At 40.3% G+C, this 18,797-nt stretch overlaps 2 protein-coding genes across 4 annotated transcripts in view; both read right to left on the bottom strand.

Annotated features, from left to right (window-relative positions):
- Nucleotides 1–76: 76 nt before the first annotated feature.
- Nucleotides 77–9,604, bottom strand: il6r (interleukin 6 receptor). 2 transcript variants are annotated; one of them, XM_078252920.1, is made up of 10 exons: nucleotides 9,303–9,601; nucleotides 7,224–7,853; nucleotides 6,404–6,527; nucleotides 5,963–6,141; nucleotides 5,700–5,863; nucleotides 5,382–5,517; nucleotides 3,339–3,391; nucleotides 3,164–3,212; nucleotides 2,685–2,790; nucleotides 77–895 (listed from the first exon to the last, which is right to left on the bottom strand). In XM_078252920.1, exons 1-10 carry the CDS (start codon nucleotides 9,382–9,384, stop codon nucleotides 637–639), a joined length of 1,782 nt encoding a protein of 593 aa, XP_078109046.1. In that variant the 5' UTR covers nucleotides 9,385–9,601; the 3' UTR covers nucleotides 77–636. The 2 variants fall into 2 exon arrangements, with proteins under 2 accessions (XP_078109046.1, XP_078109047.1); XM_078252921.1 differs by lacking the exons at nucleotides 77–895; nucleotides 2,685–2,790 and adding an exon at nucleotides 2,797–2,970 and having other exon boundaries at nucleotides 9,303–9,604.
- Nucleotides 9,605–10,077: 473 nt separating this feature from the next.
- The window catches only part of atp8b2 (ATPase phospholipid transporting 8B2), a 28,974-nt gene continuing 20,254 nt past the window's right edge, over nucleotides 10,078–18,797 (bottom strand). For both annotated transcript variants that reach the window (XM_078252916.1, XM_078252919.1), the window contains exons 23-30: nucleotides 18,245–18,428; nucleotides 15,498–15,721; nucleotides 15,302–15,385; nucleotides 13,818–14,063; nucleotides 13,551–13,689; nucleotides 12,975–13,105; nucleotides 11,660–12,253; nucleotides 10,078–11,555 (exon numbers count right to left, since the gene is read on the bottom strand). In XM_078252916.1, the coding sequence (XP_078109042.1) occupies nucleotides 11,466–11,555; nucleotides 11,660–12,253; nucleotides 12,975–13,105; nucleotides 13,551–13,689; nucleotides 13,818–14,063; nucleotides 15,302–15,385; nucleotides 15,498–15,721; nucleotides 18,245–18,428 (1,692 nt within the window). In that variant the 3' untranslated portion in view covers nucleotides 10,078–11,465. The remainder of the gene's footprint in view (nucleotides 11,556–11,659; nucleotides 12,254–12,974; nucleotides 13,106–13,550; nucleotides 13,690–13,817; nucleotides 14,064–15,301; nucleotides 15,386–15,497; nucleotides 15,722–18,244; nucleotides 18,429–18,797) is intronic.

Raw genomic sequence — 18,797 nt, 5'->3', positions numbered from 1 at the left:
TCTTTCCACTCCATGCGCAATGTGTACACTTTCCCAATGCTTTCTAGACTAGAAATCTACGTGACCCTAGACTTGCTGAGTGGTAATTAGATTTTATTAAACTTAATTTCAGATGCAACATGTAAACACAAAACTGAAATAATGGAGGTCTTGAAACTATATTTTAGCACAGAAGTCCCCCTTCAAGATGGAGCAAAAAAACAGATGAAAAACAGATGATCTTCCAATGCTTTTGACAGCAGCTTTTGGCAATTCTTTTTCAAACCTTGTACAGAATATGTGGAAACTGAAAGGGATGCAAGTTATATATTTGATAAACCTTAATACAACTATATACAAACATCAGGTGGTGCTAGACTCAGGCTTATAATTAGTACATCTAGTCTACAGTTTATCAACACACTATATTGGCACAGACACAGGAGAGACGACTTAAGACAAATATAACAACATGAAGGATTTAGAGGTATTTTAGGCATTAGTTAGAGATAGAAAGAGAGTCAGACTATACAAGCTGTTCCTGAGTTTGCTTTCAACAGAAGCTCATTGAAGAACCACAACAATCTTAAGTCCATTATCCTTTTGTCATCTGTGACACTGGGTTTGGGTAGTTTTATTCCCTTTTCTGCCTGCTCATCACTCCCTAAGGATAAAAAAATAACTTGTGTTGTTGAAGTGCATGGCTTCTATCTTCTCCTTCACCCACTGTTCTTCTTCATTGTCTTCTTCCTCTTTTTCCACTTTGCTCAGTGGGGGTTCTTGGCAATGAACAGGGGCAAAGGTCACCAGAGCCTGCCCTTTTGGAGGTGTTGGGGTGGAGGGCGGAGGCTGAGTAGAGTCATCCCACTGGGTGATGACACTCAAACTCTGGAGTTTAGACATAAATCTGTCCTGTCTGAAATGGAAAATAGAGAAGTTGATTGATATAATTTGCTTTGGTTTCAAATCGAGTAAACTCTGCGTAATCCACTAAATATTATTTAACTCATGTTATAAATGTATCCAAAAAAAATTTCTATTTTCCATATATACAGTGGTGTGAAAAAGTGTTTGCCCCCTTCCTCATTTCCTGTTCCTTTGCATGTTTGTCACACTTAAGTGTTTCGGAACATCAAACCAATTTAAACAATAGTCAAGGACAACACAAGTAAACACAAAATGCAATTTGTAAATGAAGGTGTTAATTATTAAAGGTGAAAAAAAATCCAAACCATCATGGCCCTGTGTGAAAAAGTGATTGCCCCCCTTGTTAAAACACACTATAACTGTGGTTGTCCACACCTGAGTTCAATTTCTCTAGCCACACCCAGGCCTGATTATTGCCACACCTGTTCACAATCAAGGCATCACTTAAATAGGAGCTGCTTGACACAGTAAGGTCCACCAGAAGATCCTTAAAAGCTACACATCATGCCGAGACCCAAAGAAATTCAGGAACAATTGAGAAAGAAAGTAATTGAGATCTATCAGTCTGGAAAGGGTTATAAAGCCATTTCCAAAGCTTTGGGAATCCAGCTAACCACAGTGAGAGCCATTATCCACAAATGGCGAAGACATGGAACAGTGGTGAACCTTCCCAGGAGTGGCCGGCCGCCCAAAATTACCCCCCAAGAGCGCAGCGACGACTCATCCAAGAGGTCACAAAAGACCCCACAACAACGTCCAAAGAACTGCAGGCCTCACTTGCCTCAGTTAAGGTCAGCGCTCATGCCTCCACCATCAGGAAAAGACTGGGCAAAAATGGCCTGCATGGCAGAGTTCCAAGGAGAAAACCACTGCTGAGCAAAAAAGAACATCAAAGCTTGTCTCAATTTCTCCAGAACACATCTTGATGATCCCCAAGACTTTTGGGACAACATTCTGTGGACCGATGAGACAAAAAGTGGAACTCTTGGAAGGTGTGTGTCCAAGTATATCTGGCGAGAAGGAACACTGCATTTCATAAAAAGAACATTATACCAACTGTAAAATATGGTGGTGGTAGTGTGATGGTCTGGGGCTGTTTTGCTGCTTCAGGACCTGGAAGACTTGCCGTGATAAAAGGAACTATGAATTCTGCTGTCTACCAAGAGATCCTGAAGGAGAATGTCCGACCATCTGTTCGTGTACTCAAGCTGAAACGAACTTGGGTTCTGCAGCAGGACAATGATCCTAAACACACCAGCAAGTCCACCACCGAATGGCTGAAGAAAAACTAAATGAAGACTTTGGAGTGGCCTCAGCCAAAGTCCTGACCTGAATCCTATTGAGATGTTGTGGTATGACCTTAAAAAGGCCGTTCATGCTCGAAAACCCTCTAATGTAACTGAATTAGGACAATTCTGCAAAGATGAGTGGGCCAAAATTCCTCCAGGACGCTGTAAAAGCCTCATTGCACGTTATCGCAAACGCTTGGTTGCAGTTGTTGCTGCTAAGGGTGGCCCAACCAGTTATTAGGTTTAGGGGGCAATCACTTTTTCACACAGGGCCATGATGGTTTGGATTTTTTTTCACCTTTAATAATTAACACCTTCATTTACAAATTGCATTTTGTGTTTACTTGTGTTGTCCTTGACTATTGTTTAAATTGGTTTGATGTTCCGAAACACTTAAGTGTGACAAACATGCAAAGGAACAGGAAATGAGGAAGGGGGCAAACACTTTTTCACACCACTGTATATATATATATATACAGTATACACTACCTGAATATGTAGGCAGCCAAAATGACCGACAAGAGAACAAGTGAACCACAGGAGATCCACAAGATGTGACGTGACACTGCCACTCCAGTTGGAGAAAGTTGAGGAACTGCAATAAAGACAGGGGCAGACTGTGAGAAATCTTAATGGCGCTGAATAACATCAATGCAAGAATGTGTTGGGGTGTGACTGAATGTGTGTGTTTGTGTGTGTGAGATAGGTGTGTTGAGCCATGTTTCCTGTGGCATGTTTCGTTGTTGAGCCTCAGTTATTATGATGACATGGCTTCCTGTTGAAAACCAGTGGAGCAGAGGGGGCTTTCAGCACTAACAACATTTAAGAGTTCCTTCTCTCATTCTTCCCTCCCATCTCTCACGCACACACGCACACGCGCGCACACACACACACACACACACACACACACACACACACACACACACACACCTAAACCAAAGTATTTTAGAGTCTGCTAGCCATCTTACCATCAGACACATCTTCATATGTACCAGAGCCTTCTAAGTATACTGGAAACTGCAAGTTAGAGAAGGTAGAACACAAGAGACGTTGTGAGATACTCAACGCAGGACAACATTAAATACTGTATGCAGCAAGTGTTAGGGTAGCATTACTGTAAGGATTCTCTATGATGACTCTTACCGTTGTGGCATCAATCCCAAAACTCCATGGAGATAGTGTCTGTCCTCCGTCCACTAATTAAATCAAAAGAAAAATTATACATTAAAACCTAATAGATATGAACACCACCTCTGCAATAGTAGGCCTACAACAAAATAGAAGAAGACTCTTTAACATAAGATCTCTGTCATCTAAAGATGTACTAGTAAACAACTGCAAAAAATAAAGTGCACTTTAAACCTGGCTGTGTCATGAAGAATGTGTTAGCTTAAATAAATCCACTGCCTCCAGTCATATTAATACTCACATTCCTCAAGGCACTGGCTGAGGAGGTGGAGTTGCACACATCTTTGACTCAAGCCTATTAATCAACCCTAAACTAAATTACAACTAATTCGAAAGCCTTGATCTTAGTCTTTCAGGCTTTCACACCCAAACTGGAATATGCTAAAGACAATTTTATTTGTGTACCATGCTCCTAGTCTGTATTCTGATGACAGCCTTAATACCACGTTTATCTCATTATTAGATTTGATTGGCTTCTGTCAGAGTATACTTAACCATTTACATTTAACCACTACTGTCAACCTTGTTCTGGCATATGGCATTGAACATTGAATAGTCTTTACCCAGAATCCTTTTTTATCGGACGGTTATTAAATAACTTTTGAATTCCTATTACCTACTATTAGTAACAATTTAATAATAAAATTCAAATTATTAAAGACAAAATTCATCACCTCATGCTGGTACAGATTTATCTTCAAACACACGAACCCTAGAAACATGTAAAACCTGATATATATATTTAGACTGCTTTTCTCCCATCGACCTTAACCAACTAACTTTTCTTCATCTAAGCAATCTAAAAGTAAATTAATTAAAATAATTGAAAATTATTTAAAATCATGAACCAGAAGAACTGTACATATCCTGAGACATGGGATACTATATTTTAGGGCAGTCTTTACTTTCATTTGATAACATACCAAATGATGAGGGTTGACACGAAATGAGAGGAGAGAGAAAAGTTGACAACATGCAACAAAGGTCGCAGTCTGGTCTCAAACTTAATAACAAAGTGATTACATGGTCATCTTCTTACATCCAGAGGCCACCAGGAAACTACTTAAAATAGTATTTAAATAGTTTGACATTTTGGAAATACGCTTATATGCTTTTCTTTCTGAGAGACGATCAATAGCACTCTCATGTCTGTACAATAAACATGGACCTTCAGCAGGTATAATTAGCTTAGCTTAGCGGAAAGACTGGAAACAGGGAGATACAGCTATCCTGACTCTGTCCAAATATAAAAAGTCATGCCTACCAGCTGCTCACTAATTACCACCATAAATCTAGTTTGTAAAATCTGCAGAAAAAATGAAATCTAAAAACAACAAGACATTAGAGTATTAATCTTCTCGTCTTACTCCCAAGAAAGTGAAACCCCTAAATAATGACACATATCAAAGAGATATAAATGATTTCAAGGGAATGAAAAAATGAGTATAGAGTGATATGTTAAAAAAATACTTTCACATAGTGAGAACATGTGTCACTTTCATTTTGCAAAGAACATCAGGCTATGAGGATGCATTCATAAATGTTTTCTAAATATTTTCAACTCTATGAAGATGTACCCAGGATCCAGAATACTGCATGCATGCTGTGCATAATGAGTCAATTTATTAAGAAAGGATGAGAAACACAACAGGAACGGCTACCGGGATGTAAGTATGGAAGAGTTTTATTTAGCTACTTTTGAAAACCCTAATTATGTGGGAAGGAAACAGGAGGCTTTCCTCTTCAGGTTGCCATGACTACTTTTGTCTGTGTCCAAGGTGGATCACATAATACCGAGGCGATAAAGTTCAATGATTTACAGGTCCACGTAATTAATCCCTTCCATGTCTCTAAAACCATAAGACTTTTCTGGCGGCCTGCCCCTGAGCAGAAAAAAACAACCATATAAAGTTTCCATAGCGTCAGCTAAGCGCATGACCCCATCTTGAAATAGCTTGATTTTATACTTTTTTTCTGTGTGTGTGTATGTGTGTTTACCTGTCCATCTGCTGGCAGGTGTACTCCAGTCACTCCACTGACCATCATACTCGTCTCTAGTTCTGAGCTGTATCAGGTACTCAACACCAGGTATTGCATCACTGATAGTGTAGGAGCGATCCTCAATCCTATGTATCTACACATAGACACATACAGAAAGACATCCAGGTAAACACACATCACACTGACGTCACTTAAGTGTTTAATTGTTTCAGGCCAGAAAAGCCAACAGTGCATTGAGCTACTGAAATGTGAAAAGTGAACACACACACACCAACAGTGCTTGCTCAAAAACTCTATTTGTCTACCAGCACGCACCTGCCAAAATGAGGACTTGAGAGGTCGGTATTGAATCTCGTAGATTAGTTTATAATAGTGGTCGTGAGGCATCCAGGAGATCGGCAAACTCCAGCTGACCGTCATCCTCATCTCCTGTCCCTCCTCCTGTCGAACTGACACATCTGATGGAGGGTCTGGCTTTACTGAGGGAGCAGGAAGGAATACAGTGAGTGCTTTAATTACCCTTAGATCAGACCAAACACACATGTGACATGGACATACCCGTCAATGCAAAAACTTACAAATGTCCATAGGTATGAAGTGCTGCAGGGCGCTGGTGGCGTTGCCAGCGATGCTCGTAACACACAGGTAGGCCATGTGAAGGGTTCTCAGCTCGTCCCAATTGTGTTCCAGAGCACACCAACAGCGGGAGCGCCGAGATGAGTATGAGCACTGTGTACGACGGAAAGCCCCTGCCGGGCTGAGAGAAAGAATGACAAAAAAAAAACAGTTTCTGTTGTTTCAGTATTGGGATCTGCTATAACACCTACACTAGTGTGATTGACAGGTCAATTGATACAGGGACTGAAAAGAAACAACATCTAAATCAGAATTTGTAATGTTGTTAAAGGTTTTTTGTAAAATAGTATTTACCATCTCCACACATATGTATAAGACATGTAGCCTATGACATATTTAGAAGTTATTAATTGGGGAGTTATAGTGTTAATGTATGTCCTTACCTTTTACTGAGTAAGAGGTAACAGTTAGGCTTTATAGTGACGGGCTTCTGGGGTGCCCACTCACAGCGGATCTTACTGCTGGGTGACCTTTTGTAGCAGGACAGGCTGGGATTCTCTGGAGGATCTGACACATATAGAAGACATGCAGTAATACTGTACATTTATCAGTCAGTCAGTCATTGTCTTTCCTAAATATATCTATATCAACCACACTGTTAATTACTATCACACTCTCATTCAATGGTAGGCTACAACAAACGATTAGTTTTGTTATAGATTAAACTGTCAATAGTTTTTTAGATTAGCTGTTTTAAAAAATAATGAAAAATGCCACTTTTCCCTAGTCCAACCAGCAATCCAAAACACAAAGCTATTCGATCAACAATGATGTAAAACAGAGAAAAGCAAAACACCATCCCACCAGCATATATTTATTAAAGAGTCTATACATAATATTTTTTAGGAAATAATGAATAATATAACATTATGTAAAGGACTTGATGAATAACTGAACTGTCTCAATGTTCTACCCATACATCATTACTCACTTTTTTATTGTCACACTGATGCATAACATCTTTTATTTACACTAAAAGTCCTTTATTTACACTAAAAGTCCTTACATTCAGAATGTGTGGCATAATTCACTTTGCAATGTATTACTCACACTGTATTGAAAACAATCCTTAACGTTTTTGTTTCTTTCTTACGTAATTAAGATATGTTAGGACAATGAAAGGACAAATATCCTATGGATCAAATCAAATTGACACATATAACTTCAATCATCCATTACAACTTCATTGCTGTTGTGACTCACCTGCAACGTTTACTTTTAAGGAGAACCTCTCTCTGCCTCTGTGATAACAACTGTACCTCCCAGAGTCTGTCAGTCTTACTGAGGACAGAGACAGTGACGCCCTTCTCCTCTCAAATGTGATTTCTCCCCAGTCTCTGTCTCCTTTTCCCACTGTCCTACTGTTCCACTTCCACTGTAGCCTTGACTTTATGCCTCTTGTTACTCTGCTCCCTTCCTCCCCCTCCTCCTCGTAATCGCTCTCGCCATCCATTTCCTTAGCCTCCCAGTCGGATTCGTCCTTTAGCAGTCTGCTCACACTGGTTTGCCAGACTGTGTGAGTGGTGGGAGAAGCTGTGTATCCTGTAGCTGTATGCCCGAGGCTTCTGTTTTCTCCCGCATCAGCCAGGTCAGGGTGGTATCCCTCACTTACAGTATTCTCCACAGTATGTTTGTCACTTTTCATCAAAACTTCAGTGTTGCTTCTAATGTTTACAGTGGTTGTTGGGGTTGAATCAGAAGATCTCCCTCTTCTGTTGGTGTTTGAGCCTTGTCTGGCCATGCTGACCTTTACTCCATCCACCTCCACATGACCGCTGCAGGTCAAAACCAACGAACTGCCCGGGGATAAAACCAACACACCAGGGGGAGGGTCTGCACAGAAAAACGAAAAACAAGATTTATAGAATATAAACCAATGTGTGTTTTGTCTGTCTTGAATTGTGTATGTGTGTAAATTCAAGACTTTCAAGACATCGCACATTCAGACTGCATTTTGTACAGAATGAGTATTGGTTGCAGTTCACTGGGCTCAGCACAGATACGATGCAACGTTGCATAACCAAAATGTGCAACTCTTTTTAAACTTCCTCTTTAAATAAATCTCTCTTCTTTACTGTTTCTTTTTCAGTCCTAAATCATGCCCTTTTGTGCAATCTCTCACTTATTTATATTCCGTCCCCTAAGTATGCAGATTTTCTGATTGCATTCAAAACTCACACAAATGCCTTAGCTGTTTATGCCACTTGTTTGGACATGACAGGCTTGACGTCAGAAGCCCATTGCCCTTGCAGTGCAAAACACACTTTCTCTCTATTGCCCCCACATTCCCAGTTCCCTCTCTTTTTTGCCTAGAAATCAGATATAGAAATCTATTACTGTAGAACTGGTTCAAGTTTCAAGAGATTTTATTGCTATTTATACGTAAAGGACAGTGCAGGTACATAGGATTTGTTTTGATTGTGCTTATCTCTCAGATAAGCACAATATAGTTAGTTAGTTAGACCAAACTATTAGTTAGATAGTTTTGTCAGTGTCAAGAACAAGGTCGTTGTTCTCTCTATAGACAAAACTGGTTTTAGGTTTCAAACATTTACACTTATTCCAACATTTTGAATTTGCCTGACCCTATGCATGCTATTTGGATAATTATTATAAAGTGCAGAAATTATGACACCAAAGTAAAATGATCTTTATTCCCTCTCTCCCAGAAGTTTGTAGTCCAGTACAACAAACACAACCAAGGCTAAAAAACACATTTATAGTAGATGCTGATTGGTGAGCTGAGAGTTGGCAGCATATGGTTATTTGTAGATACTGCCAATGAAGCCAGATGCTGAATTTAGAAAAAACTAATTCAGGGTCTGAACATAAAAACTGTAAATAGCCTACAGGTTATAGGCTATAGTATGAAGAACATTTTTTTCTAAGCTTCCACAAAAGCTTTACAAAACAGTGATTTCGATGTGAAACGACACAGAATGGCAATACAGATAATTTAAATACATATTTAAATGTATATTTAGAAACAAGCATACTTTAAGTTCTGTAAATATGTGATGTGAAATTCTAAACTAAACTATGAGTCGCGCTGTGCTTAAACTGCTATCAAAGCAGGCTGCTACTGTGATTGATCTTATCTCCAGTCAAAAAATCAAAACAAATCTGAATAGCTCTCGTGGGGGACATTAAGGTCATCTTAGCAAACAAAAACACCTTACAATTACTTTTAAAATGAATTGAGTTTTTGACTTGTCCTAATTTTGACAATACCTGAGCAAACTTCATGTCAGGATAAATTATTAATTGATTCTGGTGTCTTACCTTTTCTGGGACAGGTTCCGTCAAAAATGCCGTGGACCGCTGTGGCGCACAGAACACACAGCAAAGGGAGAATAATTCGCATTTTTGCGCATGAGTCTCCCTTCACCGACTCCTCACACCATCACTAACACGCAAACAGCATCAGCTGAGAGATTGTTGTGACTCCTGACCTTCTCACACGAACAAAAAAAACAACTGACAGTCCTCCACTAGGCTACAGACAGGGTTGTTATACAGACCGGCTTCCTCTGGTTACAGCAGTCTGCTGTCAGTAAGACCCGTTATTGTGAAATCCCAGCTCTCTTCCCCTTGTTCAGCCGGTTACAGAGGAAATCCTCCCCAGCGTCAAAATAAAAAAACCCATGAGAGCTGTAAATAGGCCTGCAATTATAATATTTATATTTAAAACCTGACATACACAGGAAGTCTGTCATAGCCTACTGTAGTTACTGTCTGTAACTGTACTTTTCCGATTTTGTATTTTGCACTTTATTCTAATTACATACCATAAGTGAGTGTATAATGTAAAATATGTAAAAAGTGTTTTTTATTTCAATACAAATTAAAACATCATATTCCTTTTCTGATTTGAACACAACTCAAACTATCTCTTTCTCTGAGTGTTTTTGCCACATAAAGTACCACAGATCTGTGTTTTTGTGGTTAAACTAAAGTTGCCAGTTATTTTTCACTTTACCTCATTTCATGCCCCACCATGGCATAGTCATTTCTACCTTACGCTTTGGATGCTATACTTGAAATAACATTTGCATGGACACAGTTTGTTTCTCTCATTTGAAAGAGAGTTGACATGTTTATTGACCACCGTTTCAACAGCTCAGTATTCCACCCTAAGAGATCATCCATACTCAAACAATTCATGGGGCCTACTACTGTACAGTACATTCATTTCCAGCCTTGTCTTTGCAGATCATGTTAGCATTCTGTTGTATTTTCAGTCTGAGAGCTGCTTTGTTGAAGACTGTAGAAACAGATCCAGGTTTATATCGATCCTCTGGTTACGCAACTTAGTTTATTATCTCACCCCAATCTGGGTCAGGGGTCAGTAATAGTTAGGAGCAAACACAGATGAGATGTTGTACTTTGATTGATAGATCAGAAACCAGAAAGAGCTTAGAGGACTACAATGTTGGCATTGTTAAGGCATGATTATTCCCAAACACCTTCCCTTTATTCGTGGACAAATAAACATCTAAAGCACTTTACTGAAGTGTAAGACGGTTTGACAAATCACTTTTTAATGTCCATTAGTGCCTTTTTGGTTTTCACAGTTTCTTTGCACTTTTCCCAGGTCTTACATAACGTAAGCCAGCGGCAGTTGGTCTTTTCATTGTGTTTTTCAGACTGCGGTGGTACGAGATATTTACATCAGACCAAAATAAAATTAAAAAAACTTGCAAAGAGGAGAAAAAGCACTGAGAGCTTGCTTTGAGGAGCCATTATAAAACACATCAATATGATGCAAAATAAGAAAGGAAAACACATGAAGTAGAGGTATAACAAGTAAGAAAAAAGATCAGTGGGAGCAACAGTCTTGCAGTGTCCTGTAACATAAAGCACCGTTCTCACTGAGAACTATAGTGAACACAGAGGCTAGAGGATAAAAACACTTTTACAGATAATAATGCCGGCACTTCACTGATTGAAAGTCTTGTTATTCTGCTCATTCATTCAACCCATTGTTGATTTTGAGAGATGCTGCGTGATTTGGTTGTGAGTGAGGCTAAACTTGAAATAACAAATGGTGACAATCTTTTAGATCATTAATAGTAAGTGATCTGTTTCTGCACCAGCTGCTTTCCTTCAGTTAAATACTGTAAATCTCATGATGTTCTAGTCATACATGAACACAGTTATCATATGCTGTCGGAACATGTCTATCTCCATTCAATCCCAATTCATGGTTGGCAAAGTCCATGTCATAAGGATGCGCCACTTCTTCCTATGATTTGGATTTATTTGATTTATTATAGAAGGTTCAATTGGGAGTCAGAGAGAAGAGTGAGGAGCTGTTTGTAACAGTCAGTGTGCTCTCAGTGTCGCAGTTTCTCTCCAGGAAAACACACAACACATCCTGTATGTGTGTGCAAACATGTGATGGACAGTAGTGAACAAGCTATTCCTCCATTTATTCTGAATGTTTCACTCAATCTGGCTGGTTTCCTTGGCAACACAGGGTGGGCCTGGGCTGTTGGATGCAGTGGTCCGAGTCTTCCAACCAAACAGAGCTTCCTGTTGGAGAGAGGAAGAGTTGTGTCGATGTGTATGCTTTTAGATGTGTTGTAACTGTTTCATTGTTGTTATTAATACATGAATGGGAAGTAACAGCAGCTCACCTGCACAGTGCCCAGAGTGACGGTCCAGCCTCCAGGTGAGTCTCCCCCATGGGCCCTCACTGCTGCGGGGGTGAGGACGCCAGCATTGAGGGCCTGAGGTGCAGCTTCTTCTGAAGCTGGTGCTGAAGCTGGAGGGGTTTGTGTGGGTGAAGCAGCAACAGTGTGTGTATTTTGGACTAGCGCTGCGCCTCTGTCCTCCTCGATGGGTATATCTTGTGTGCCGCCCAGAACAGAGGAGGAGTTTGAGAGCGGCGGAACTGACACAGAGACACAACTGGGTGCTGGGCTGGACTCTCCGGAGGCGCTGGGAGGAGTGTGAGCGTGACTATGTTTCTTCCTGCGGAGCGTGTCGATCCAGCTGGAGCTGTGTCTGGAGGCAAAGTTGGCCAGGGCCAAGGATGACAGCCTCATGTTCTTCCCTGAGGTGATCAGCTCTCCAAATCCTTCCTGGTGGGCAAAGGCGTAGCCTGACCTCCTAGAGCCGCGAGCGCCCAGACGGCCCTCTGACACACTGCCCACCCCACGCCAGGCACCTCCCACGCTACGACCTACCGGCTTTCGCTTCTTCTGTCGCACCAGCTGAGTGTGGCGCACCTAAGAAAGGAACAGAGACCTGTTTTCAGTCTTTGTGCTAAGTTAATGGAATGTGCTTCTCAAAACAGGGAATTCTTCCTTTAAGGTAGCAAAATTCTTTCATTTTTTCCACCTGTGAGCCTTGTATCTACTGTTATTATTATATATATTTTTTGAACTTTTTTTCATTTTAGTTATTGTAGGTCAGGCACACGCATGCACGCACGCACTCACACACACACACACACACACACACACACACACACACACACACACACACACACACACACACACACACACACACCAAACTTTGTTTGCCACTTTTCTATCTCTTCATACTTTACAATTAAAACTCATCCCCAGCATAGACACAGATAATAGTGACTATAGAGAAACAGGAAGGAGGAACTTCTTCACGCCAACTTGACAGGGGCTCCGGTTAGACGCCCAGCTGGCTTGAGACACACTGACTGACAAGGCCACACACTGAGCTTATACTCATATACTAAAGTAACTTGTGTCATTAGGGTAAACTGATTAAGTCAAGTCAATATTTGCAGAGTGGGCCAGTGACGATAAGCATTAACTCATCATCACACACGCACTCAGATGAACTGTTTTTTACGTGTGCAGTTAATCATTGGCTGAGACCAGTTTGAAACTGACCTATTGGGAAGACGTGACATTGACACATGTGAAGACAATGAAGAAGATGGACACATCAGCGTGTGTGTTTTCTCACCGTGTCTGAGAGCTGAGGTTTGAGATCCACCTTAAGGAAGCGGAATGCCAAAACTGGAACTATGCATATTGCAGTCGCCAGTGCAATAGTTAACCACACGACTGGTTGCAACAATGTGCTCTGGGCACTACCTGCACACACAAACACACATATACAAACATAAACATGAACAAATATGTTTCAGGAGTTTACAGCATTTCACACACACACACACACACACACACACACACACACACACACACACACACACACACACACACACACACACACACACACACACACACTGTAAACACAAGGATATTAGACATCTTTACATGATGATCTTATAGGTGGTGTGAAATGATTCAGCAGGTTACTACAGTAAACGTAATGAAGATATTCTCTATCTAAGAGCCAATATTATCGTCAGATATTGGCTTATCACACATGAAAAATTCAGTATTGGTCAGGCTCTCACACGTGTGTGTGTGTGTGTGTGTGTGTGTGTGTGTGTGTGTGTGTGTGTGTGTGTGTGTGTGTGTGTGTGTGTGTGTATGTGTGTGTGTGACAGACAAATAAAGAGAAGAGGGGACTGACCTACAAAGTGGAACTGATTTGGAAAGATCTTGAAGAGGGTCTGACTGTGCAGAGCGAACATGATGGTGAAGTATAAGCCCAGAGAGCCCCACACAAACACATGGTTGATAACAGTCCAGAAGCCTGTGTCGAGAGCGATCTACATATTCACACAGACAAACATGCAAAAAAAAACACACAATTAATACACATTGATGGAACCGACAGCAGTTAAAAATAGAGGTAGCAAGCTGTGAGGAAAGCTAACACCACTATGGCCTCTCTCACCTGTACGCTGACCACAATGACCAGGGTGGTTGCCGTGGTGACTGCAAAGGTCTGGTAGTCAGCAAGGGGCACTCCGGTGCTCTGAGTGGCATTAGACAGGACGGCACAAGGGACAAAAAACAGCACTACTGATGTGTAGATGCCCTGGGCGATGCAGATGAAGAATTCTCTCTTGTTGAAGAGGAGGTTGAGCTGCCCAGGCTCATACAGTTTAGGATACTCCAGACTCCTCTGGTCAGGAACATCCTACAACAAGATAGGAAGGGAGTTGTATGCTGTATTTACTAAAATAAGGCTACCTTGCTTTGCTGTGGTCGTAACTACAGATATTTCCTTGAATTGTTATATTTCATAACATAATGACCAATTTCTAGAGTATACATCCATGCTAGCATCTGTCTGAGTCTGTACTTAGGTAAATGCTAACACCAGCAGGCTAACATACTTAAAATGACAATGCTAACATGTTTAGCAGGTTTAATGTTGACCATGTTCACCATCTTAGTTTAGTGTGTTATCCGAATGGGGGTCATTTCTATGTTCTTAAGGACCTATTCAAGCCTAGTCTAGTGTGGCTCTGTTGAGTTTGGCAAAAGATTGGTAAGGGCTATTTTCACAGTTTAAAAAAAAAAAAGGGAGATGGACATTTCAAATGCAGTTTGAATAGTACACATATGTCAGCCACTGTGGATCAATGTATATATCAATGTTTAAAGTCTTGTTTAAAGAAACTTGTCTTGCCCGCAAATTTGAGGGCGTAGGTTGGTTCCAAAGAGTATAACATTAGTAGGCTATAAGCTGTAGGTTGATGATTTCACCATATTGACCCAGAGGAACATACGTTGAACATTTAACCTAGGACAAAAACAATGCTGAGAACATAAAACCATTTGAAAGGCCTCCTTAATGTGTCACATGAAGAGGATATTCAGCTGGGGAACATACTGTAAGACCCTTGGAACATAGATACACGATTGGATTGTGATTAGTTTGCTGGTTTTTGTTCAAAAATCAAAGTACTTGACAAATTAAAAGTTCGACCTGAGGATTACGCTAGTAGAAAAATTAAGGGATCAGCAAAGTTATAACAATTCTTCCTGAATGTCATTGTGAATGTCATGGCAATATATTCAGTAGTTTTTCAGACATTTCACTCAAAACCATGAATGTCAACCTCATAGTGGCAAGGGAGGACAGTCAGTAAGCTATAGCCTCTGGGGACCATGAATGTATGTACCAAATGGCATGGCAATTCATCCAATAGTTGAGATATTTCAGTCTGGTCCAAAGTGGTGGAATGACTGACCAAAAGACCAACATTGCCATGTCTTACTAGGGTAGCAAAAAATATGGCTACATCTTTCTTTAATGTTCTGTTGTTGTGGCTGATGAAGATTTGAACCGCAACAGAGAATTCACCAACATTTATGTGGTTCTTCAATTTAATGGAAAGAATATAGCATGCACAGTGTCCTTGAACAGACCTGGTCAAATATCCCCATGGCCAGCACAGGGAGGGAGGTGTAGACAATGTTGTAGAGAGTGATGAAGTACTGATCATACACCGTCTACAAGAGAGAGGAGATGGACATTAAAAACGCAGACAAAGTGAAAATCATTACAATTTCCTAACCCCTGATGTTTGACATACATATTTCCTCATAAGCTCTACTCTCTGACCTGTGCTGAGAAGCCACAGAAGAAGCCGAACCAGAAGTGCACCATGGTGAAGGCAAAGTTCTTGTAGAAGAAGTAGCAGAGGAAACGGCACATGCGCAAGTAGGACCAGCGGCCGTGTACCAGCAGGAGGCGCTGTAGGAAGCGGAACTGGGAGAAGGAGTAGTCACTGGCCAGCACGGCCTGGATTCCCTCCTGACCTGAGATACCAACTCCAATATGAGCACCTGAAGGAGTGGAGAGAGATAGACACAGAGGGAAAAAAGTAAGGCACATAAATCTGGCTAGAGTTGGAAAAACTGGACTTTTGTTCTTGTAGGGGTTTTAAGGTGAATTTTATATATATATATATATATATATATATATATATATATATATATATATATATATATATTTATATATATATATAAAATTCAATTTATGAAGTATAGGTAAATTATCTATTATTATGCCTTAATCACAAGAGGTTCAGATAAAACAAAATGCCTCAGTAAAAATACTAGATTGAGATTTGAAGAGCATAAATAACAGGATGTGAACCAACCCCACCCATTATTGGCTGTATTTCTGCATTGTACTTGCATAAGTTAATTTGAAGAAACATTCCCACAGGCCTATACATAACATGACGTACATCCACAGACAAACACACAAAGTGATGCAACACTTACAAAACACTGAATATTACACATTTAGAGAAACAGAACATTGGGTTATTGGCTTAACCAAACCATTTGTTCCCCCTAAGCAGCTTTTAAGTTTCAAAAACATCTTAGACTGCATGTTTTATGGCTGCACCATTTCATTAAATGGAAATATTTAGGGCTGAAACGATTCCTCGAGTAACTCGAATAATTCGATTACTAAAAATCCTCGATGCAAAATTATTTGCCTCGAAGCTTCATTTAATCAATGTTACCAATGTTGTATCGCTCATGGTGTTTCCGCACGGATGATTATTACTGTCGCACACCGGGCTGACGCTGCTAGCTGGTTCTCTTAATACATCCATGGCGACACATGCCATGAAGACTCAACGGCACAGATTACAAAATGAAGAAAGAGCGTAAATAGTGAGGGGCTAAGAGAAGAGACAGGCTGGAGAAAATAACAGAAAGTGTCCAAAGTTTGGAATCAGTTCAAACGTAATTAAAACAAAAACTCTGTACAGTGTGTCTACTGCAAAATCGAACTAGCTTACCACAATAATAGCACGACGTCAATGCTTCAGCATCTTAACAGAAAACATTGAATCTAACTTAAAGGTGCACTATGAGTTCCTGCATGGTTTCAGCGCAATTTCATTTTTGTCTCAAATCGTAGGCATCTCTCCTTGATCCGCTAGCTGCCTGCCCCCTGAATACACTGTGAAAAAGCCCGGTCTCGGGAGACAACACAGAGGTCCTAAACGTCAAACAAACACTAGAGGCACAGGCTGTGCACCAAAATACAACAAACCACTCCAGCCAATCACCAACAAGATGGTTGGGGGGAGGGGGTGGGGGTTAGTGACAGTTAGTCAGTTAGTCATGACAGTTACGGACACATGGAGGGAGGAGTGAGTTTGCTCTGTTTTGTTTGGAATTTAGTTGGAACGTCAACAGAAGTGACCATGCAGGAACTCATAGTGCACCTTTAATAATCCATTCCACGAAGCGGACCCGACAAAAGTAAATCACAGAGTCGTATGGACGATGAAACTACATCAAACACAACAACTACCAAAAACAAAGACAAGAAAATACGTAGTGGTGAACACAATTTGATCTAAAGAGCCGACTTGTTGACTATCCCTTTGGAAAAACAGCTGATTGTTGCGCACCATTTTCGCTCACTCTCTCTCTTCACAGGGAAACAGCTGATCAACGATCTACTAGCATAAGTGTAACAGAGCTGTGTGACATTGTAATCAAATATATGAATGAAAATAGGTTGAGTATAACTAATATTTACATATAGGTCTATATACAGATCAGTCTCAGGTTGAAACTTTTAGCTCTGAAAGTTAAGTTGCACAACTTAAGGTAATGTTTATGTATGTTTAATGTATGCCTTAGTTTGAGGTTATTGCATTTCAGAAAATGTTTTCTTTAAAAAACAATGTAATATGACACTTAAATGCACTTAATATGTTTAGTTTTTTGAGAGATGATATTGTAAGCCATGTAGGCAATAAAAATGTTCTTTATTCCGAAAATTAAACCAAATGATTGTATATTATTGCTCTTCAATAAAACAAAAGTATTTCTTATTCGATTACTCAATTAATTGATGGAATTAGATGGATCTGTAGAATATTCGATTACTAAAATAATCTATAGCTGCAGCCCTAAAAATATTCATGATGTCTCCTTCATCATTTTATACACATTTCATAAAAGTTCAGGCTGACATATTTTGTATGTTTGGGATTTCCACTAGAATTAAAAATACATTTCTGTGGGTTTGAATGTTTGTCTACGCAGCGTAATGAGTGGGCAACCTGCGGGTCAGTAGGGTTTAGGGGACACTCACTCACCACATTGAAGACACTTTGAAATTAGTTCCTTACTTGATGAGGACATCACACCTACTGCAACACACATTTCCACACAACCTTTGTCACCATTAGTAACACCAGGTAGACAAACAACAAGACACTTGCCCCCATGTGGCTAAACCTAACTTCTCTCTTTCCTCTCTGTCTCAAAACCTATCTTGTTACACTTCACCCTCTCCTTAACGCAATCCTCCATGTCTGCACAACTCACTCTTGATCATGCTAACGTCGTTTGCTCCGTCTCCTATAGCCAGAGTGACGGCCTTCTTGTGTTTCTTGATAAGCTCCACCACCTGAGCTTTTTGAAGCGGGGTGACTCGGCAACAGATCACTGCTTTGCACGCACACGCCGTCGACACAAACTCCGTCTCCATGTCTGCTTCTAGTGCGTGGGCCTATGAAAGAACAGGAGAGAGAGTAAAGAAGTTTGCGGCTAAATGGTAAGGGGTCTGAGTTGCAGCTATGGAAGAAAAATATTTGGTAACACTTTACTTGAAGGTATCTACATAAGAGTGACATGACACTGTCATGAACACATAACACTGTCATGACACAGTCATGACACATGAACCCTAACCCTAACTCTAACCGAATGACACTTACTAAAAGAAGTGTTATGTCATAAACGTTTATGACTATAAACGTTATAATTAAGCTTATAATGTTTATGACACGTTCATGACAGTGTCATGTCACTCTTATGTAGATACATTCAAGTAAAGTGTAACCAAATATTTTAAGAATATGTGTTATTAATGCACTTT

Source organism: Sander vitreus, chromosome 6 (assembly GCF_031162955.1).
Source record: "Sander vitreus isolate 19-12246 chromosome 6, sanVit1, whole genome shotgun sequence".
NCBI classification, from domain to species: Eukaryota; Metazoa; Chordata; class Actinopteri; order Perciformes; family Percidae; genus Sander; species Sander vitreus.
The sequence above is the reverse complement of the archived record's forward strand: the minus strand, read 5'-3'. Positions and strand labels throughout refer to the sequence as shown.